The 24198-nt window shown below is 41.6% G+C and overlaps 1 protein-coding gene across 1 annotated transcript in view; it reads left to right on the forward strand.

The window, feature by feature from the left end:
* LCP2 (lymphocyte cytosolic protein 2) overlaps positions 1-24198 on the forward strand; it is a 465302-nt gene that overhangs the window by 60255 nt on the left and 380849 nt on the right. Inside the window, exon 3 of the mRNA XM_069201712.1 lies at positions 3850-3896. Within this exon, the coding sequence (XP_069057813.1) occupies positions 3850-3896 (47 nt within the window). The remainder of the gene's footprint in view (positions 1-3849; positions 3897-24198) is intronic.

Here is a 24198-nt window from a genome sequence, read left to right on the forward strand (position 1 = left end):
CATATTGAAGACCCAAATAAATGATGGTAGCATGCTCAGCTAGGAATAGACAACACACATCAAAAAGTAATGGGAAAAGAAAGCAAAAGGCAATGTGTTTATATTGACAATTGACTTGGAAAAGGTGGCCAAGGTAGTTGAAGTTAAAAGTATTTTGAAGATACAGTGTGAGAACAAGAATGACCAGTGAGAAGCCAAAAACAGAATCAGGGTTAAAGACTCGGCCGTGCTTGCATGTCTATTGAAGCCTTGCTGTAGTGGGGCATGAGATACAATGGTAGTGGACTTATTTGATTTGTTTTGCATTCTTGATGCCATCAAAGGCACAATGGGTGGGAGTATGGTTAATAACTCATTTGGAGGTATCAATGTGAGTAGGAACTCCTGGTCTGGCATTTTTTTAAAATTATGTGTTAAAGGGCTCAGTTTTTGTAGTCCTCAAATGGGGAATAGCAGCATTCTGACTAGTGCATATCATGTCGGTACTGAAGCTCTTCATGTTTCTGGCCTCTGGTCTTTTGCAGAAATGCATGTTATCTGCCAACTTATTTTTTGGCTTCATATTCTACCACTTTCACAGAGTGAGCAAGCAAGACATCGCAGCACCACAGGATGCAGAAAACAGTTGTGCACATGACATTGGGATGTCAGTGGAGCGATCTTCAGTCCAAGAACTCACCCAGTCGATATCATAGTTCTTATGTTTTTGTGACAATGGATAGATGCCAGTTGCTTGCTATTCCCATTTGGTTTGTGGATGCCAAAAGCACCACATTTTGAATACAAATATAGATACAGTTGTCCCATAAAAATGTAAAGTTTTCTAGTTTGTGGATAGATCATCTCTTAAGTTGGGAAATGATGATGACATAGAGGGAGGAATCAGCTGCAATTTATCAACCACCTTTCACTACCAGAGGTGAAGTAGTCCAGGGCTTTCACATTTTCTTTGAAGATGTACATAAAAACACATAAGGGCCTAGTCACAAACCGCATTTTGTGGTATGTTTATAGTACTACTGCAATAGTAACACTAACATGCTACGAAGCTACACATGCATTTCCCAAAACCTATTTGCAAAAGTTCTGCCTCCTCCTCACCTATCATTTTCTGTGCAGAGATACATTCCCAACTGTAGAGCCTCTGTGCACATAAACATACTTTTCATTAGTAAATATGGGAGGGAAAGTGCGGAGTGACTGGTAAATTGGGCAATACTTACTATTAAAGGGGAGGGCTCAAAGGAGGAATAGATGGGGATTAAGACAGGGCTACTGAGGGGCTTTGAGAGGGACATGTACCCACCCAAACCTGATTCCTATCCACAAACTCCACTTCGAAAGTTACTGCAGCCAAACAAACCAGAAACATTTGTAAATGTACTCCCGCTCAGAGCTGGAGTATCCTTAGCATCACATACGGCCAGCCACTGGTACTGCAGTGCCCTCCAATAGAAAATAATGGATATAGAGACCTAAAATGAAGCACGATAGGAAATAATAGTACATTTAATTATTAAAATAGTAAATTTAAATTTCTGTTGCAAAGAAAATCTCATAATAAGACTTTTTAAATTTGAATATACTTTACCATATTGAGATTTCCGTCTCTGGTGTCTTTCTAAACTTTGGAGAGAGCACATTCAATTTTTTTTCTAGGTGAATATATACTGAAGCTTCAAAAACAATACACCTTTATCATTTAGAGCTACATGTTCTCAACAAGAGTTGATCTTTCAGTTATGACAAAGATTATGCTTCATAATGGTTACATGACATGCCTCTGTGTCTCTCTACATTTAAAATTTAAATGTGACTAATCACTATGTTATATGCTATGTGTTAAAATTGAAAATGGAATCATAAGAGACTTAAAAAATGGGAGTGCAGCATGCCTCTGCAGGAGACACTGGTATTCTGCAACAGAAACTGAAAACAATGGAGTGCAACTGTGGTCAATCGGAATGGGCAATGTTTCTGAATATGAAATAGGAACCATATGACAAACAGTAGTATGACAATTTTTTCCTCAATATAAGGTATTAATTCAAAATATCAGGGTGTCACCCCAATCTCCCACAAAGAGTTTATAAACTATCATCATCATGGCTGAGTTATGAGGTGTTAATTTGAGAGCTCTGATCATCCTACATTTATTCATACCTTTCGAGACTGATACTGCTCCAAGGCATGGGCTGATAATCAAACTAATACCAATACCAAATTGAAAGCTGGTGGTGGGCATGGTGCTCCAGTGTCTATATTTGGGTAGATATTTTGGCAGCGAATTCCACTTCACAAGACACTCAGCTCACATATGAGAATGGAGCACCTGCCATTGGAATTCCATCCTTTTGAGACATACTCTGCAGGGAAAGAAGGAATTTGGGCAGGCAGTAAACTCTTTCTATTAATTAAACAGTGAAAGGATAATGTGTTTGTACATATGGCCCAATGTTTCTTAACTTTTAATTTCTCCCTTTCAAAAAATGTCTTTATTTTTCAGTTATAAATATGACACCCTTTCTAATGCCCACCTGGAGCAAGGTGCCTGCTCTTTGTAAGTGTAACACTTTGAAATGGGAGAAAATTTAAATGAAAGGCTGAATAAATCATTAAGTTAAATCTTCATTTGGATTTTCTCCCTGATAAAAGCATTCGGAAACAGCATTTCATTCTCACTCTCCAATAGTGAGTTGACAAGGAATTTTTTCAAGAGTTACATACCTCTTATGAGGGTGAATTTTTGCTGGGAAGGCAAGGCTGACACTTTCCCCGCAAGTACCATTTTTTAGTTCATAAATCAAATTACCTGGGTCCACGGGTTACAGGATTTGCCCCCTTCTTTTGTTATGTATATATATATATATATATAATTTGTACTTGTGAACCTGTCTCATAAAATATATAATACACTTTGATTAAAAGTACTAATTCTTGGGTAAAATGTGTTGAAAACGTGTGGAACCCAATATTCTTGTATTATGGGACAATATAAATTCATATCACATCTGATATTTCAATTCTACTTAATTCAATATGAAATTAGATTTCAGTCACTCGTTCTGGGATCCTGAGATTGAAGTAGAAGGAACTTGATTTTGAGCCTGTAGTGCACCCTTAAGTAAGCGTATTATCAGTAGTTTCAGTGCACATAAAGAGGGTGTTTTTTCATTCAGTGACAGGTTAAATTCCCCTTTATATAGTTCTTCATTTTCAAAAACAAAATATCAAATACTGATTGTTTTGAAAACTCCATTGCAGTTTCAGTGAAGGACAACGGCTGAAGTTGATTTTTGTTGCACATATTTAAAAAAAGTTTAAATAGGCGTTATATTTCTGATTACTTACACATCCAACCAGAGTCTACAGGATGCCAGTAATCGACATTGTTTTTGTTGATTCTGCCTTTTTCAGATGTGGACATTCAAATTGTTCACTTTCTTTACACCCTAGTGACAGATCTTTTATTTAAATCACAAGAAGTGGCTACAAAGATTAGTAAGGCACTTGCTGAGTTATGCCTTTCTCCTTTTTTAAATTACTGAGGTACATGGAGAGCAGGAAGATCGGTGAAACCTTGTAACAGAGGATGCTCAGAATTCAGTTCTCTCTTTTCTAATTCTAAATTAGTGTTTACAGATGAGAAATGTGGTGCTAATTTAATGAGCTACAGTTTTCCATGGAATTGGTCCACAAAAAAAGCATTTTCTGAGATTTGTATTGTAGGTCTCAATCCCTTTATCTGCATGTTTAGTAGAACATACCTGCCAGACATTTTCCTCCCACAATGCCTAGCAATGCATTCATGGGGTCTCAATGTACTTAAGAATCCATTCTTTGTTTCAGAACATGTCGGAAAATGATATCCAGAAGTTTCCCAAACTACGAGTTCCGTGAGTGTGCTTTACTGTTACCTTTCTGTACTACATACCTCACTGTGGTGGTTTGGAACAATATCAATTTACCATAAGCAACAATATTGGTTAATCACTCAATAGTGTTAAACAAGTTTGGGAACTACTTTTTCGTATATTATCTCCGTCAAGGTGTTTTACAAAAAAAGATGGTTATGTTCATAAAGATTGTTAATCTCACTGTACAATGGCCCGTGACTTCATTTTGTAATTTCCTGCAATGTAATTAATTAATATTTTCAGGTACTGTCATGATGCTTGACCTCATTAGGAATGACAATGCCACACAAGTATTTTCAAATCTGTTGTAAGCATAAAATGTGCAACATTAACATTATGACAGTAATGGTTACAAGTGTAGCTTGCACACTCCATCGACAGGGTATTTGAAATTCCATGAAATTATATACTAGATACCTGCCGAAGAAAATTAGAGCAGGAGTTACTGACACAAGCATTCCTAAGTGGAAATTCAAATTGGCCAATATTCAATGTTTCCAACTTGATTCAAATGCAGGATAATGGTCTTTGAATATTGGGCTATATTTGTCATTTGGATGTCCTACAGTTGAATCAAATAGGCACTAATCAGCAACAACCAGCCTAAGATGAGAGACATTTCTCTCTGTATGTATGTACTGTCATTTCTAGTGATTCTTCCCCACATGTCATCAATGTAAATCTTCTACGGGAGATCCATATATTTTCTTCTGCAGATTGAATTCTAGAAATTTCTAATTCGGCATGCTAAATGTGCATATGTGAACGTGTAGGATACCTGCCCTGTTTTCTTTCTTCTTGGGTTAGCTCTTGAAGGAAAATGGTGGTGAAGTCTGTGCTTAGGCTTCCACCTTGAAATTCTTCTCTTCAAGGTGTTGCCTTGCAAAATACCAAAGCATTCAGTTTGTGCTATACATCCAACACCATATTTGTTTAAAAATATAAAAACCTAATCTCAACAAACCCCAATGACTATCATTTGTACAGAACCACGAAGATTTTCTCCACACCTCGGGTTCAGAAACTACCAATGCGCTGGTAAGATGTCATCAATATTCTCACCAATAGAGGTCGACTAGATCTTTGGACTTGGTGAAGTGTTTAGTAGTCAGCTTCATTGAATTACAAATCAATGAAATAAAACCATCAACAATTCTGAACACCATGAACAATTCAACACTAAATCAAACTCCAAACTGAATAAAGTTTCAAAGCTTTATTACATTCCCAAAATCAATGTCATGTATATCGTGCGCAAAACTAAGTAAACATACAAGTAAACCATAGGCTGACCAAAACATCTAAAAAGATTTAACCTACTAAACATCAAGACTGTTACAATTAGCAACATCACAATATAAACATTATTATCATATTCCTAAGCAGATGCTTATGACATCAGTAAATCATTAAAATACAGTTAATAACATTCAAATTTCAGATTGGAGAGCTAGGCCATTACTATCACTAACACAAATGTAGACTTGCATGTGTGGGAATGGGCTAACTCATGGGAGCAAAAGTAAAGAAGAGACAAAAATAATTTGAAAAAAACTCATCTAACTAGGGTTACTCTCCATAAAAATATGCTGGTGTAATTATCTAAGCTGAAAAGGAAAACAAGTGACCACATTTAGTTATACCTCTCCTCATGGGACAGCAATGCTTCATCAGCTAGAACGGTGACTTTCTCCCAACATCAGTTGACAGAAGCATTAGGACAGTGAAAAAAACAGGTTGCTTATAAGTCAGATTAGCAGCTCAGAATTAGTTTGGCATATTAGTACTGAAACTGCATAACAAATGGGGCAATTAAGACTGAGATGAAAACTTCTCAGGGGACTTGGAGAAGACGGAGGGTGATAGCAGCAAATTTAAACCAAGAATACACGGGCTCTGAGAGAGTTCTGGATAGCATCGAGGCAGGCGTGGACCATACCAAAGTTTCAAAATCACACACTAATTAAAATAACCACAATTGGTCCTTCAGGTGGCTCATTTCAGGCGTCAGGTTGAGTGCCCAATGGTTGTGGATGGAACCACCAAGATTTCAACTATTTCAGATTCCTCTGCAAAAGTGCATTGTCATTTTAATGATTTCATAGAGTTCTGACAAAATATTACATTATCAAATTATTTATAACTTCAGGATCCTCTCTCACAATACAAGAAATAAACCATCAAAGTTCACATGAGAATCATGAGTTTCCTGTCTTGTTTGATAACTGGAACAAATATTGCTACATAATTAATACTAAAACATTTTCTTCAACTTAAATACAATAGGGCATTCCATATCATGTTAGCAGCCTAGGGAAAAAATTAAGGTCAGAAAGAACAGAATAAGTAAATAATTTTCCTCTACTGCTTCAAAATGAATCTTTCATGCCCAGTGGAGCTAAGAAAGCCTGCATACGCATTAATAAAATTAATGCATTAATAAAACCTATTGCACACCTTGCAATTCAAATCAAATATGCAAAGCAAATTTTTTAAATGCCAACATTATTTACAACATATTGGAACTGATTTAAATGTTCATTTATTTTTCTGCACACATGTAATTCACGTTATTAAATTCCTTTAGATCAATATAAGTACAATTTATTCATGTTCATTTAATATTTAAATTCTAATATTCTTCTTAATAAAAACACTCAACGTTAATTTGCACTACTACTTCATTTAATATAAATGGAAAATCTCTCACATTACACGTGATGCCTAATACAAATGGTGACCACACGGTTCACCATAATTCAACGTGCACATTTTAAATATCCACGTCATTTTCTCTGCTAGGCTTTTAAATGTAAGGTAATTAGGCACCATATGCTAACTTCTATGCTACTAATATATTAATAAAATGTGATCTCTCTCAAAAGTGAGGCAATGAAAATGTCAAAGAATCCAGCCCCCACTTCCAGGAAAGCCAGTATTCTACTGATACCTGTTGGTGCCATTATCTTTAGTGTGTTAATATCTGACAGGAAACCCTATAAACCTCTGGGCTCTCTCATTGATTCATCTTCTCATTTAGAAGTTAAAACACATATTACTGGTTAGAAAAATACCATTTTAGGACTTGTGGATAGGACTGAAAAGTACTGGACATTGACATCTTTATCTCAGCATGGTTAACATTTTTCTATAACTACGTTGGTGTTCATGCTTCAGATTTATACTCCACATTGTGCGCATGGCTATTAGGGCACAGAAAAGTTAAAGGCTGCACTTAACAAATGCATCCAAGTAAAAAAGCTATAACATTCGATGATCTCAGCAAATTCGTCTACTGTTTGTAGACAGTAGACAGAATTTGCTGACCCATGCAAATCAAAAATTAAAAGATGAAAGCAGGAAAATCTGTATTTGTTCATTCCTTCTTTTGGAATTGATAAGCTCTTATTGACAATAAAGAAATGTTAAATAGTAAATTATGAAAGTTGAGCACCCCCTTTTGAACCTCAGGGTAAAAAGTGACCCCTTATAGGGTAACATAGCATTCATTCATTAAGTTAGATATCAATTGTAAAAATCAGTGCATCCCTGACTTCCACCGTCAAATAATGGATTAGAACACTGAGACAATAAATGGATCCCTTCACGTTCTTACATGTATCATATACTGATTTGCACTTTCAAATGCTGGATTTAGCATCCCAATAGCCAGCAGAGCGCTCCAAATCATCATTCTTTTTTTTAAAGCACAATGATAGCTAGCAAGAAAAGAGACTTTGAATAATACTTCATGAATTCCTCATGGAAAAACAAGAATGGGGAACATTACTTTCTTGCTTAGCTGAAGTCTCAGATAGATTAAAAGACTCTTGTTTTGAGACATATGTGGCAGAAGCTAAGCTGCTCACTTTTCTTACCACATCAGGAAATAAGGGAAAGTTATAAATGTACAAGGACTCAAATTATTAAAGAAATGAGTGGTGTTACCCTGTGTAACTGTTCATGGTAAAACATATAAGATAATGAAAGTCTTAAGCACACAAAGCTGAAAGATCCTTCTCAGAAGAAAGGGTTTCTGATTCTAATTAAGTGCCGCAGAAAAAACACTATGGGGGTCATTATGACCCTGGCAGAAGGCGGAGAACCGGCGGTAAGACCGCCAACAGGCTGGCGGTCTTACTTTGTGGAATTATGACCATGGCGGTTAACGTCATGGTCATCCACCGGTTCTCCGTTCCGCCTGCCAGGGCGGAGACGACCGCTGGTCTGGAGACCTGGGTCTCCAGCCCGTCGACCATCACTAGACCGCCGGCGGTATTTGGACCAGGCTTACCGCCGTGGATTTCCAGCGGTTTGAACCACCATGAAATCGATGGCGGTAAGCAGTCTCAGTGCCAGGGAATTCCTTCCATGGCACTGATAGGGGTCTCCCCCACCCTGATTCCCTCCCCTACCCCCCCACCACCCCTGCCACCCCCCAAAGGTGGCAGGGCCCCCCTCCCCACACCGACCCCCAACATCACATCACCCATACCTACACGACACAGGCACCCCCCACACACTTACACGCACACACGCTGACATACATGCATACATCCACACACACAGTCAGACACGCACACCCACATTCAAACATACACGCACACATCCATACAGACATACCCACAGACATACACGCACTCATTCCCATACACACAACACCCCCGCAAGCATACACGCACTCACACACCCCCTCTACATACACACACGCACACCCCCATGCACCCACACAACACCCACCCATCCCCCTCCCCTCACGGACGATCGACTTACCTGGTCCGACGATCCTCCGGGAGGGGACGGGAGCCATGGGGGCAGCTCTGCCGACACCACACCGCCAACAGAACACCGCCACGGCGAATCACAGGACGTGATTCGTTAGGCGGTGTTCTGTTGGCGTGGCGGTGGAGGTGGAGTTGGAGCAACCTCCACTTCCGGGCCTCCCGCCAGTATGGCTGTTGGCGGCTCTCCGTCTGTAAAAGGACGGAGAGCTGCCAACGGTCATAATAGGCCGAGCGGAAAACTGCCACCACTGGCGGTCTTCCACACGGCGGTCCCTCGGCGGTCTTCAAAAAAGACCTCTGAGGTCAAAATGACCCCCTATGTATGCTGTTTTTGCTAAGTTGATTGCAAGGTGCTCTCGCTTCAAACCGTTGTGCTCGTAACAGTCAAGTCATCTGTCAAGACTTTAAATATAATTAGCACTAAAATATACTGCATCAAAGACATACAACATATAAAATATGGTATTTGAAGTATATTCTATATTGGCATGTGTGTAGTACACAACTGTTTAGTTTAAGAAATTGCAGCCAGTGATAGTAAATGTCGTTTTGCAAACTGGTATATTGCGTTGGTTGATGTACTATTGAGTGGTCTCTGGAAAATTTATGGTAGTCCCTCATTACCTCCCTTTTCTGAGCCATTACTCAAATGAGGCACTCAGTCTCCCTGAAAAACATTTTCTAAGTACAGTACAGGTTCCTTGCTTTGATGACATAATACCTCATCTCCCATCCTCTGAGAACATTTTTGGCTATGTGTCCAGGGAGATGAGTGCTTCAATTTGGATATGTTTATTTCTTTATCTTTTTACTTAGTATATTGCACTTGTGTATGTGTTTTAATGTATAGTTTGGAAAAAGTCCTATATGCATCTCTGAAAAAGGCAAGTGGAGCTGGACCTTAATTTCAAGCCCTACTGGGCTTCAGCTCAGGATTTGTGTGCAGTGTGTTGCAGCAGGGGTTTACTTTTGCATTTTTCAAGATTATATCTCATGATGTTTGAGAATGTGGAGAGAAATGTTTTAGTGGCCCCTGCACATGTCAGCCTCCTGCTGACGTTTTGTATACTTGAGGAAGTTGAATATTAACAGCTTGAGTTGGTAAAGAGTGGCTAGCAGTACACTCTAAATGATAGCCTTAAACTCTATGAGGCTCTATGTGCAGTTGTTAGCGCTTTAGAATTGTAAATACAGTTAATGCGCACTCAGCATTTCCTCTTCTAAGAAGAGCTAAAATTATCAAGTAAGTGTTGACTTCCCCCTTGATGATATAGTTTACTATCATGAAGGACATGCTGAGCAACTACAGACAATGCAGTTTCTCCACTTGAGAAGGAATTAAGCGATTGTGGATAACCATATCTCAGTTACATGAGTAATGCTGTAGCAGGACAGGGGAGTACAACTTTTCCTTCAAAAGCCCTGCATAAATGGGAACAAGAAGGAATCTCCCCATATTATCTTAATTTATAGCTCAGTAACAGGGATTTTCAATAGATATGTAATTTTACTACATGGTCTAAACAAACAAAAGTTTGAAGTATGGAAACTATTTTAAAATAGAATCCCACCTTAAAAGGAGCAAGATACTTACCAAGCCTGGCCATATCTGAAAGGATGTCTACAGTGAGTTGCTCAGACTTACAATCTCTGGGTGTGTTTCCTAAGTTCCAATTCTTATTGGGTTTCCACAGCAGTGGAGTTTAAAAGGTGCAGGGTAGCTCTTCCTTTCCATTAGAACAGAGTATGCAAAAGCAACACCATATGAAAGAAAAACAGGAAGAAAAAAGTCCTTCTTTATCTTGGGCGGACTTACAAACCATGATACCAAAAGCAGTGACTTCAGCTCTAAATGTTACAGTTCATCCACCACCTGTACTCATGATCTAACACTTAGGCCCTCATTCACATTGAAGACCGCCACACCAGTCTTCCCCTCACCGGCCCTATTAAGATTTCACTGCTGGGCCGGCGGGCGGAAACAACATTTACGCCCATCAGCCCAATGGGGAACAGAGCCTTAACATTGATGCTGGCTCATAATTGACCCAGCCGCAATGTGGCAGTGTGTTGGGTGCGACAGCACCTGCAGTGATTTTCACTGCCCATAATTCAGGCAGTGAATAGCGCGATGGGGCTGTTCATGGGGCCCCAGGCACCCCCTTTTCACCAGACTTTGCATGGCGTGGCTACAGCCATGCAAAGGCTGGCAGAAAGGGGACTCGTAATCTCCAGGGTAGTGCTGCAAGCAGCGCTGCCCTGGTGGATTGAGACCATTGGCACTGCCAGGCTGTTGGCTGAGGACAACCTGCCGGTGTTGACAGTCCGACCGTGGCGGCTCCGCCATGGTCGTAATGTGGATGTCGGACCGCTGCTTTGGTGGTGGTCCAACCTCCACCACGGCTCTGGCGGCCTAATGACTGGCAGGGTTGTAATGAGGCCCTTAGTGAATACTAACATGAATAATCATTTATTGTACAGATAATAAAATCCAATACAAAAAAGCAAAAAGGCAATCGAGAATAGATACCCTCAGAGACTAAATTCATGCTAAAAACACACCATAAATTAAACACACATGACATATTAAAAGAAGACATTCATGCCTAATAGTGTAAGACAATCCTGAGATATAAAAATAAAACAAACCACCCAGCCCGGAACCCCACATAATACACAAAGACAAAATACATAAGCACAGCCCTAAAGTGCATGGTGCATTAAATAGTAATTGCACTAAACATCAACATATGTTGTTAGAACTCCTCGACCTAACCAATAACGGGCAATGTGGCAAGAGCGTGGAAGAGATTCCGATTATACCTGTTCATTGCTCGCAGTGCCATTGAATTTAGATTGTGCAATTTTAATAAATTTTGTCAATAACACATTTAGCGTTGGGTTGCCTGGGTCCAAAGACTGGATGATAGCATGTCGACAGGAGCAGATTCCAAGTTCATTCCAATTGCTCCAAAGAAAAAATCTACTCTCCTTTAGTAAAGCTGGGCACAGGCAAACCACATGATCAATGGTTTCGTCCGCATTACTACAGCCTCTACTTGTCACACCGTCCCCGGGAGATAGCTGCCATTTGGGCAGATGTTTTAAAAAAAAAAAACAATCTCCCATTCTTAAGGCCATGAAGGCCTTTTTCAACCAAAACCCATAAGTGCAAAAGAAATAAATTGAAGACGTACCTGGCTTAAAGGATTCAATTACTGCCCAGCATGCTTCTGTTGAACGAGGAGGGAACAGTGTGAATGATAAGAATACAGTTGAATAAGCCTTTCAACATCTAGTTTAAACAGAGAATAGGGGGGATTACTTGCCCAAAGATCACCAGCATCTATTCGCCTGTTTATATTCAACCAAGAAATGAGAATAAGTACACTTCGATTTCGACTCACTCATTTCTTGCCACAAGACTACCTCCAGGTGACCATCCGTGGCCTGACCTAATTTATAACAAAGCTTCAGAAAAGCACCAGCACCAACTGCCACAAAATATGGAAGCCCAAATTGCAACTGTACCTGCGCAGGTGCGGGACATGAAAGATTCTCTTGTAGATTTTATTGACCAGCCTATTTATTAGGCAAGAGCCTTAGCCCAACAAAATTTCTTGACCATAGGCCAGCGAAGGGATAATCTTTGCTCTCATAACTTCCATTAGGGAAAGAAGGGTCGGCCCCTTTACAACTTTAGATAATTTAGAGAAAGCCACCTGCAATGCCACGGCTTTGAGTTCAATTTCCTTCTTATGTTTAACAAAACTGCCCCTGGAATCGAAATGTACCTCTAAATATTTATAAGACTGGTCAAGAACAAGTTTACAGCTTTTATAAGCCCGAGTGTTTTTCCTCCCAAAGGAGACTTTTTTTTTAAGCCACTTAACTTCCAATTGATTTGTGGAGGTATAAGATGCAAGTTGGTTAAACAGCCATTGGAGGTCACTCTTAGTGCAACTAAATAGTACAAGATCATCGGCATAAATCAGATGACTAAGCCTAAAGCCACCAATCTTGGGGGATGAGAGTTAACGGCATCAAGAGACGTTGACATGTCTGCAATGAACAGATTGAAAAGAAGGGGAGCAATTACACAACCCTGTTTCACACCACGGGTGGTGGGAATTTTCCTAGAGAGGGAGCACCCATCACTAAACTTAATACGGACCCAGGTGTTTGTATGGAGTTCTATGATAGCACCCAGGAGTACTGGAGGGATGCCCCAGTTTTGTAGTTTAGCCCATAGGGCACTCCGGGGGATCAGATCAAATGCCCCCTTAAAATCCACAAAACAACAATTCAGCATCAGACCTGACACAATCGCCCTGTCGATCAGAATAGAAAGTGCTAATAAATTAGTTGAAGTGCCTGAGCCAGCAGAAAACCCTGTTTGGACAATGTGAATTAAAGCCTTCGATTCAGCCCATGCACGAAGATCTTGCAACAAAAGACTAGCATAAAACTTAGCCTCATTGTCCAGCAGGGCTATCATCCTAAAATTGGAAGGGTCTGACCATGAACCACTTTTAAATAGAGGATGAAGGATGGCTCCACGCCAGGACTCAGGTTTTGTTGAAGTCAAGAGGCAGTGCTTGAACAAATGTGCAAAATGGTCAGCCCAAAAGAGAGGATCATGTTTGAATAGTGCCTGTGGAAGGCCGTTGGGACCGGGGGCTCCAAATTGCTTAGCCCTCGAGATGATATCGGGGAAACATAATTGAAAGAACTTCCTCACTCCCTGCGAGGGAATTAAAGACCCTGTAAACAAGGGACACGTATTAAACAAAGAAGAGTAGATCGATTGGCCCCCTCATCCAGTAGTTTCCCATCCTGCTCACTAGCAGAAAAGTGGGTAATCAAGTAAGACATCCAAGCTCCTTCTGAAATATCGACAATGCCAGTGCCCCTTTGGTTGCTATTTAGATTGTTAATAAGGGACCAAAATTTTATGGAATTTGGATCTTTGCTTGTGCTTAAAAGTTTAGCCCAAAACTGACGAAGATAGGTCTAATAGTCATCATAAACACCTTTCCTATAATCTTTCCTCAGTTGTTTGTATTTAATGAATAAACACTCAGAATCAGGGCTTTTTCTACTTGCCCTTGCCAGCCTATTACGTGCTTTCTTTAGATTCCTGGTTTCCCTAGAAATGACAAAGGACCAGGATGGAGCGCAATTACGTGCAGATTGTAGAACACTTGACCATAAAAGACATGAAAGTTTAACCCATAACTTAACTGGGGACACACAGCCCGATCCCTCAGAGTAAAAAAAATTAATACATTCAGTCAATACTATGCGTCCAATAGACGCATTCCATTTTATGTCCTTTAGTGACTCGAAACAAACACCACCACCCACTGCCCGCATGACATCGTGTACAGGGAATCTAGATTTGATAGATACAATTTGTGGACAATGATCACTCTCCCTCTGTGAAGAAATCAGAAACCTTTCAATGAGAGGAAACAATTCAATATTGCAAATGGTATAGTCTAAACAGGAGCGGGATCAACCATCTGATCTTGTCCACGGGGGGGGGACATCGTCATATAAACGGCCATTCAAAACTTTAAAGCCCATGCTGTTAAGGTGCATTACCAAGTACTCTCCCAACGGGCAATGCAGACAACCCTGGGGCCTTAATTGTTCATGAATTAACTGGCGGGTACCACAATCAGGACCCTCAAGAGCCTCCACTGAATCCTGAAACAGGTTTGTATTAAAATAACCAGTTATAAGATAATTAGCACATGGGTATTCCCCAACTAAGTTGCCCACAATCTGCATCAGTTGAGACAGCCTGCCCCTTGTTTCCTTTGTTCCGGGAGCAATGTAAATGTTAATTACTACGAAGGTCTGCTGCGCAGTCTCGTTCCTTATGACAATCCCCTGGATCCAGTTATCATCCCAAACCAGTGGCAATATACTCCCATTAATTTAACAATTACATAGATGGCCAATCCTCCCTTGGCACGGTCAATTTTGCTTGTTCTATGGGCGGAGTTCCATATTTCTAAATACCCTGGCAATGGACAGCTGTACTCATCCCAGGTTGCCCAGGTGATTACATCGTAACTGTTAAAAAAAATTAAAAGGTCAGCCGAGGCAAACTTATGTGCAACCCCATTGATGTTCCATGAGCAAAAGGACAAATATCCAAGTGTTTGAACAGAACCACCCACTCGTGGGGGTTGATAGGGACGTCCATGCAAGAGGGTAGATGGCAGCCAATCCCAATTAGAGGACCCCTGGGAACCAGAGCTGATACGAGGAGTGCCATTAAAAGTAGAAGTGCCACCTAGGGCATTTTTCAAGATTGAAAATGGCTTCAATACTATGGGGGCCGTTGAACATTGGGATTCTGATAGTAACACAGGATAACCAGACTCCTGCTAGGGAGGTATTGTGATGCCCCATGAGAAAAATAAATCTCTCTCAGAGAGAATAGACTGAGTTATTGTGGCAGAAATTAACTAAACCAAGGTAGAGTCCCTTAGGTAAAGCCCTCTAGAGTCCAAGAATTCAATGAACGCAATGTCCTTAGAACCAATGTAGTTAAGATCCGGGAAGGCATTAAAGAGTCTTAAAATATTTCCCTTATTCAGTATGTCATGAGGGCCCCTGGTGCGATATTCTGGGGTAAACACAAGCTTAAGAGTTGAGATTTCTGGAGGATTTGTGGAGGGACATGGGGGAATGAAGGCTGTAACTGTTCCTCTACATTGAATAAGTCTGCGGGGTCCCCAAGGCTGAAATATCGGCAGAGACGGACCAAAGGCTTGGTGGCAAAATTACAGGAAGGCTGTTTAAAGAAAGAATTTAAAGAAATTGGAAGAACCAAAGTCCAAATCATCACCATCAGTATTCCCATGAACAGTTTTGGATACAAACAGTGTGGTGGCAGGGCAAGCAGGAACTCCACTACTCCAATGTGGGGCTACCGAAAGCGACACACTGCCTAAGTTGCCATTCTCAGCCGAGATCAAATGGTCCTTGAAGAGGGGTTCAGTTTCCTGCACGGTAGTGCCAACCAAAGGGTCCTTAACAGGCTCAATCTGGAGGGGAAGGCCAACGAGTGAGGTCAACAAGGAATTGGATGGTGAAGCCGCCCTAGGGGCACCCTGCAACTGCAAGAGTTGCTGCACCTCAGGACAAACTGACAGTTGAACATTTGTTGAAAATCCTTGAGGAGGTTGGCTCCGCCTATTGTTACATTGTTTACGGAGTCTTTTTTTTTTCCCTCTTGCTCAATGGAACTTGAGCCACGGGATCAGCTCCTAAGGGCGTTGGTTGAACTAAAGCAGGTTGTGCAGAAATGCAGGGAAAATGGGAAGAGGCAGGCACCGTGGACTCATGTTTAGGTAAGAGAGAAGTTGTGGAAGCACCGTTGGCCGCAATGACATGCTGTAGGACTCCAGTAGCAACTGGCCGAGGAAGATTGATGGAGGTTGCACTCTTGGCTGGAAGAAAATAATCGTCCAATGTTTTTGGTTGAGTGGGACCCCGAGCCAAATCAGAGAGGGAGCTCAGATTCGGCGGGGGCACCGGGGGCACAGGAGCTGAAGATAGCCTCTTGATTTCACATACAACCAAACTTAAAAAGGTGGGTAGAGATTAAAGGCTTTCAATGATTGGAGAACAACAACATGTTGGTTGCACAAAATTGGAGCTTGTCTGTGCTCTAGTAATTAGCTTGTTGAGGTTTTCAATTGTTAGATCAATACTAGCTACATAAAAGGCCAGTGTGCTGAGCAGATCAACTTAGACGTCCAGTTTGTCGGGTTGATAGTTCAAAGCCAGCACAGTGGATTGGAGATTTTGCAAAAGCTGAGGCCAGGGAGAGCCAGTTACCATGATCATAGGAGAGGGCATAGGGTTGAATTCCCTTTCAGTACCACTCAAGGAATCCGATTGAAGACAAGAAAGGTCAAGAAGCGATTGGTCATTGAGCTTGCCTTTAATGAACTCAGTTTGCGGGCTGAGAACAGCCTCGCTAGAAGACCTTATTGGTAACATTGGATGGTGAAAGTTCGTGTTTTGGCAAAAATCTGGGCGGCTGGTCCTCATGAGGCTGTGAGTGGCTCACTTCACTCTGAGACGCAAACTGAGGGGAAATGTGTGAAACTTGACAGTGGACTTGTGCTGCTGTTGTGAAATGACCAACAGTAATGGGTAAAGGATCGGTGACTGCAGGCTCCATGGGACCACTCCGGCCTGACTCCGGCTTAATCTCCCCACCATTTGCCAAAAGTTCCAACTGAGGCTTTTTCTCAAAATAAGTCAGAAGAGAAGACTCGTGGAGCTTCGAGGACTATGGATGCGGTGTATGTACAACAGAAAATTGAGTCTTCAAAATTGCTGAACTAGATGGATCAGCAGTCGGTGGAAGAAGAGCTGCTGTAATTGCAGTGGCTAAAGGGGGATAAGACCACTTTTCAGAGGCTGATGGTGAATGCGAAGTGGCATTGCCCACATTGACACCACAGCAGCATTTCTTGCGCTTTTGAGGATTTGGGTGCTCCTTCCTTACTTTACCAGACCTCATAGTGTGACTGGCTCCAGGCCCTTCCTTCAAATCTGGGGAAGCTCAGAGGAGGAAATATGTTGCTCAGTGTAGGTAAGTAAATTCTTAAAGAAGCACTTTGCAACACTTGTTGTGAGATATCTGTGCTCCAATTGAAGACTTGCAGACTTGAAATAAAGAAGGAATGAAGAAGACCCGTTTAGGTCCAAAATGGCAGAAGGAGGCAGGAGGGCAGGAGAAGTAAGGCAACACGGTCCAGACAAGCCGCACTGGCCTAACGCCAGCCACCTCCATCAAAATGCGGTTACTTACAGCCTATGCTACAGTTTTTTGCTCTTCCCTACATCGGCCCCCCGATGTAGCTCCTATGTAGCTCCTGCCCAGGCAGTCCAGGCAGTCCTGAGAAGTCCTAAGGAGGTCAGTGTTGGCCTAGTCCCAGGCCTAGAATCTGCTTGTGCGGCCACCAAGCGGCAGTCCGTCGTGAACTGGAGTAGCTCACCCAGCAAGGCCCTTGTGCAGCCCCCCCCAGGCCCAGGAGTCCCTGCACGGACAGGTCCAGGAGTCTAGGTGCTGGGGACCAGCAACAACTGTCCAGGTAAACCAGAAGCAAGCCAGGAAATGGAGCGTTGGGCAGGCAGGAGGGGAAACAAGGAAATCGCCCCCAGCCACTGGCTAATGGGTGGCGAGCAATACCGCTGCGCTGCGCTCCCCAGACATGGTTGCAGTTGCTCCCGTGAAAAACGGGACCGGGGGGGCGATGTAGTGTGGAAGCCTCTCTCGTGAGGGGGTCGTGCGGGGTCATGCAAGGGTCCATACTGCCTCGCAGCCGTCTGCAGAGGGGCACCATGTGCAGCGGGGCACTGGCTTCAGCAGCTCCCGCGTCTCTGTCAGTGTGTGGTGAGCTCCACCTCCCACCTCCTGGCGCCTCGGATGATGCGAATGATATGACACGCATCTCTTGCGCCTCTTGCTCTCTGCGTCTCTCACTGCGTATCCGGTCTTTCAGAGGCCCTTAGTGTATTTGATGGTGAAAAGCTTCCCTTGCCTAAGAGAAAGTATATTCAGGGGCCTCAACTACAGGAAGTACTTACCCATTTCCAAGAGCTGCTGGGTTTTCAAGAACCTGAATTGGGAAGGACAGATGGCTTTTATGCTCAATCTGAGACTTTTGCAGTAGTCTTTCTTCTTCTTCATAGCATTATGAAAGCCATTCTGTTAAAAGAATGAGAGACTGGAAATTGGACAGAAATTCTCAACTTTTCTCCCATACAGATATACAATTACTGAATTCAAATAAGAGTTGCCACAGATGTCAAAGGTTGTCTTCTAGCAAATGTATTTTCTTCCTCATCACTACCATTTGAAGAAGCTTTGTTATCAGAAACACAGGACAAGAAGTTGAATCATCAATGAAAACATCATATGCTGCACTGAAGTTTTCGATTAGAGCAGAAATGTTTCCAACTTAATCACTTGCAAAAGACTTCCAGGCATCAGACTTTTTTATGAGAAAAGACACAAAGCCTTTACGCCTCACTGGGCAGCATAGACCTTTTGGCTAATTTTTTATTGGATATGATTTTGATTCATTATGGGAGTTTGTGACAGGTGAGTGGACTTTAATATCAGCCATGAAACAGATGTTGTTGAAGTTATGTAAATTTGATGGAGGACATCATTCAATTCTGAATAATTGACCATTTTTGCAACAGAAACACTTTGGCCCTGAATTAAAATATCTATTTAAAAAATCAGCAGATGAGAGGAAGGTATTTCAAATCCTATCAAAATAGAGACATATCATTCATTAATTAGAATTTCTCAAAAGTGGCAGAGGAGACCAAATGTCCCTTTCATGGCTATGGTCGGGGGACTGCAGAGGGAGAAAAATCCCAGACCCAGTCACAACATAACCAACAGAGCTAAATGTCCTGACAGTACCAGGGTATCAACAGTTGTTGATACCGCTGTTTTTCAGGGCTTGAATTCTTTGTATAAAAGATAATGGGTTCTAGAGATAATCAGAGATGATTATTCTATAGAACTCGGAGACCCTCTGAGTCTCAGACTCAAAATTATTTTTTATTCAGGAAAATAACTGTTCAAAGAGATCAGGAAAGATTACTCGCATGTTATAAGGAGTTAAGGCTTTTCTGTACAAACAGGCAATTACATTAGTGCCTCAGGATCTGGAAGCTAAAGACTTTTACAATTATGTACTATTCAAGCTTTTGTCACTTAAGATTGTGATTCAGGATGCATTTGCAGGGGACTCCCTGTCAACAATTAGTTTACTGGGTGCTTGCTTTAAGATTCTGATGCACACTTGGCATCAACAATATCTGGTACTTGAAGTGGAAGAGAAATATTACAAATTCAGCATTCCACCTTTTGGACTGTCTTCAGCCACAATGATCTTCACAAAAGCATTTGCTCCTCTAGTAGCAGCTATGCAACTAGAACATATTCAGATACATCCTTGTCTTGATGATTGGTTAATATCATCCTCTTCCATTTTAAAGGCATAGTTTGGCACCCAGAAGGTATCATCCAGACTACAGGAACTGAACATTTTACTGAATATAAATAAATTAAATCTTCAGCCAGAGAAGTAGAGACCAAGCATTGGAACACTTTTTCAGACATAATTGGGCTATGATTATCTTCTTGCCGAAGATGGAACTTGATAACTACAAAATCATGTGACATATCAGCCCTTCAGGATACTACAGCAAGAGAGTGATTGTGAGCACAGGGTGTTATGGCAACCACCCCTGCTGTGGTTTCTTTGGCCAGGTTCTATTTACAAAACAATAATAGTCTACCTCCATCATTTGACTCCTTCTCAGAATTACAAAAGGCTTATTCTGATTACTGAAGAGACATATTTTTTCTGGCATGGTTGGTACTTTCAGACATCCTCTCGAAAGGCATAGTTCTTGCCCTCACATGCCCCAGTTGTCCTAATGCGAGCATGATAGGTTGGGGAGCTTTACTACAATACAAACAGGTACAGGGTGACTGCCCCATCTCAGTCAAAGGGATCATTCATCTGGCAACTGGGGAGAGCTATCAGTGATGTTTATTGCCCTCCATTAGTTTGCTACCCTGTTACATGGAAAGAATACCCTTGTAAAAATGATGACAAAAGCATATATCAACTGCCAAAGGGGTACAAGCAATTAGTGCCTAGGTCAAATAGAAATGTTTGTGGTTGTGCAGAGAGTCAAGCAGAATCTCTTGAGGTAGCCTACATTTCAAGGGATGAGGGGTATAACTGCACATAATCCTCAGTTTCTTTTTACCTGTTGCAGATAGCATTCAGTCCGATAGTGCATTTTTTTAGTGCGCATGGCTAGTCCTCTTTGCAATCATAGAAACAACCCTTTTCCCTAATTCTATTGAGAGAAAAGGTGCTAGGAAGATTGGGAGAAGATGGCAACACTAATATTGGTTGCACCTTAATGGTGATGTTATCATTAGTTCCCTTTCCCTCATTGTGTTCTTTCCCCAATTCATCTTCCCATAGATCCATTACCACAACATTCTTACCTCTCACAACTGACTCAGGGCCATCTTCACCTTGGCATGGAAAATGAAAAGGTAGGACTTTGGGGAATGTGTTGTGCAAGAGAGGTTGCAGTGGATATTCAGGAAAGCATGTACTATTGCCTGTTATGTGAAACACTTGGACTATTTTGAATATTGATGTACAGAAAATCCCATTGAGAATCCTAAATTTTGTAATCCTATTCTAATCCTAGACTTTCTCAGATATGAATTTCAATCATACCTGCAAACATCTTTGCTGAATGCTCAGTGGGCAGTTATAGAGGTTTTCAGGAACCCTGGGGTTCATTAAAAGAAATCAGGGCTAGATGTGCTAATACTGTGGTCGCAAAGTGTGGTCACAATTTGCATACCAACTTTTTGCGACCAGTAAATTATTTTGTCAACCAACCCACTAAATAATAGGTTAGCCATAAAATAACAATATGGATGGTGTAGCAGAATGGCCTGCTGAGTGTATATTCACTAGGATAGTTGCAGACTGCTGAATACCTCCAATTGGCTGCAAAGTAAGGGATGATGGACTAACAGGCACAGCAGACCACAATGCATGTCTTTTGCATTTCAAAAGTGAAATCTTTCTTTCCAAAACAACTCAATTTACTTAAAGAAAACAAGGCTGCTCTTTTTTTAACCATGTAAACAAGCTTTCACTTTTGAAAAAAATCATTTAGAGTTGGTATTGGTACCCTACTTCAGAACCAACTCCCTATGAAGTTGCCACCTTAGTTCCAAAGGGCAAGAGATCAGAGGGATACCCCTCATCTTTTGGAAAAGAGTTACCACCCCAACTTGGAAATAAGCTTATCAATGACTTGTGACTGAAACAATTTTAACAACCATCTATACAGTACTGAATCGCAGTTTAGAAGGGATGTCCTAAACAAATCTCTTACGAATTGAGATTTGGCATTAATTTATTACATTAGAAAATGGGTATTAGCATTCACAAATCTACTTCACAAACCCTCTGATTTACTGATTCACAGGGTTTCTAAAAGCTTAATTCTTTTATATATCTGGCCATACGTTCCTCAGTGTCAAGACTTCCTAGATGTTTTGAGAAAAAAAGGCCAACTGCTCATTCTCCATTACCCCCATGCAATCTTCTCACCGTTCTGCTGAGATTACAAGGATATTTTTTTGAACCAATGTCTTCAACCAATTTCTATCTGTTATGGGCCAACACCGGATTTCTAGAAGTTGTTACATCTGCTTGCAGATTGGGGTTGACCAATAATTTGTTAATCACTCCTCTCTATCCAAATATTCTTCAAGACAGAATAGTTTTTAGACCAGGCTTGGGTTTTGCCCCAAAGGTACAACCTGAATTCTGTGTTTCACAGGAGGTAGTTCTTCTGAATTTTTGTCCTGATTATTATAATGAAGCTCTTCTAGAACTAAAAAGAGATACTGCTGTGTATTTGGAAAAAGGTGAAAGAATTTTGATTAATCAAATTTTAGTTTCATTTAAAGGTCCCTGATTGAGAAAGACAGCCTACTATAGCTAGTATCAGCAGATGGGATAAGCTAGCTATATCCCAAACTTACATGTCAATGGTTGAGGACATTACTAACGTCATTCAGAGAAGATCGACAAAAATCATCATTATGAGTGGAAACAAAAGTGGTTAATTTCCAAGAAATTTGTAGACCTGCAACATGGGCTACAGCAAATACTTTTGGTAATCATTATCACCTAGATGTATCTCAGGAAAACAATGCTTTATTTTCTACCAAAGTGTTGGAAACTGTTTCAGTTTTGATTCCTTACATAAAAATTCTACTGAAGAATCCCTGTGAGAAACCAAGGCTTTTTGCAATGTCCCCCAATTCTTTGTCCCCATAGTTGGCTACTAGATGCTGACTTACTGACTCTGGGGGTGCCCTGGGCTCTGCTAACCAGACCCAGGGCCTGTGCTCTGATTAAAAGTATATGCAAATTAGGCATAATTATAATTGGCAAGACAACTTAACTGTAAGTCCCTCATATATGGTATGGGATGTAGGTTTAGAGGGTCACCATATTTAATGCACCGACGTGTGCATTACTGTGGTGCCTTCTGTCAATTTAAACGCCAGCCTTACCTTGCAGGCTGCTTTTGAATTCAATTTATATGCAAATTAGACTTTGGAATTAAAGGTACTTACAAAGTCTCAAACTACCTTATTTTTGCATATTCCACCCCTAAGGTCTCCCCTAAGTACCCCAGGTGTAGGGTGCCTTGTAACTATAAGCAGGAACATCATAAAATATATTATGGCCCTCATTACAACCCTGGCGGTCAGTGTTAAAGCGGCGGTAACAAACTACCTTATCTTTGCATATGTCACCCTTAAGGTCTCCCCTAAGTACACCAGGTGTAGGGTGCCTTGTAACTTTAAGAAGGAACATCATAAAATATATTATGGCCTTCATTACAACCCTGGCGGTCAGTGTTAAAGAGGCAGTAACACTACCAACAGGCAGGCAGTAAAATAAATAGAATCACGACCACGGCGGAAACCGCCAACATAGACAGCCACTTTAACACTCCGACCGCCACGGCGGTAGCAACAAACACTGCGGCGGTCACTGCCAACAGACAGGCAGAAGACAATGTACCGCCCACACTATTATGAGAGGCCAATCTGCCAGCTTTTCCGGGGCGGTACCAACGCCATCAAAAGTACAGCAGAAACAGTACATCGAAGGGGAACCACTCACCTTTCGACACTCAACGAAGAACCAGGACGCCATGGAGCCCGAATTGCAGATCCTACCCGGGTTGGTGTATCTTCTCATACACCACGAAGTAGAAAGAGGGCGGCGGCGTAAACAGAGGCGACGACGGTGAATACTGCACCTCGCACACAGGGGAGTGGAGGAGGGAAAAGAGAGTGACACACATGCGGCACGCAACACACCCACCCTCACCCACAACAACATACACACAAACACATCCAACAACATTACTGATACACCCGTCACCCCCTGGAAGAACGCAAGGACAAAAGGAAATGAGTCTAACCAGTGTTATATTGGAACATTCAGATAGAGCTATAGAATTTACATAAACAGTATATACAATATCTACATGGTATATACAAGGCCGCAATCTGTCCCTTGTAAATGTCCATTGGTCGAAAAAAGCATGGGCGAAGCCCACACATGACACCTGCCTCAAAATGGAGAGAACACTGCAGGGGCATCAGGTCAAAATAAACACAGGCACCTCAGCTGGAAAATGGTACGATGCCACTGTTCCTGTAGGGGCCCCCATGCCCACTGCTTGGTCCTGGGAAGTGCAAAGCCACAGTCTCTCAAGTGGGTGGTTTGCCCACTGCTTGGTCCTGGGGAGTGCAAAGCCACAGTCTCTCAAGTGGGTGGTTTGCCCACTGCTTGGTCCTGGGG

Source organism: Pleurodeles waltl, chromosome 7 (assembly GCF_031143425.1).
Source record: "Pleurodeles waltl isolate 20211129_DDA chromosome 7, aPleWal1.hap1.20221129, whole genome shotgun sequence".
Lineage (NCBI taxonomy): Eukaryota > Metazoa > Chordata > Amphibia > Caudata > Salamandridae > Pleurodeles > Pleurodeles waltl.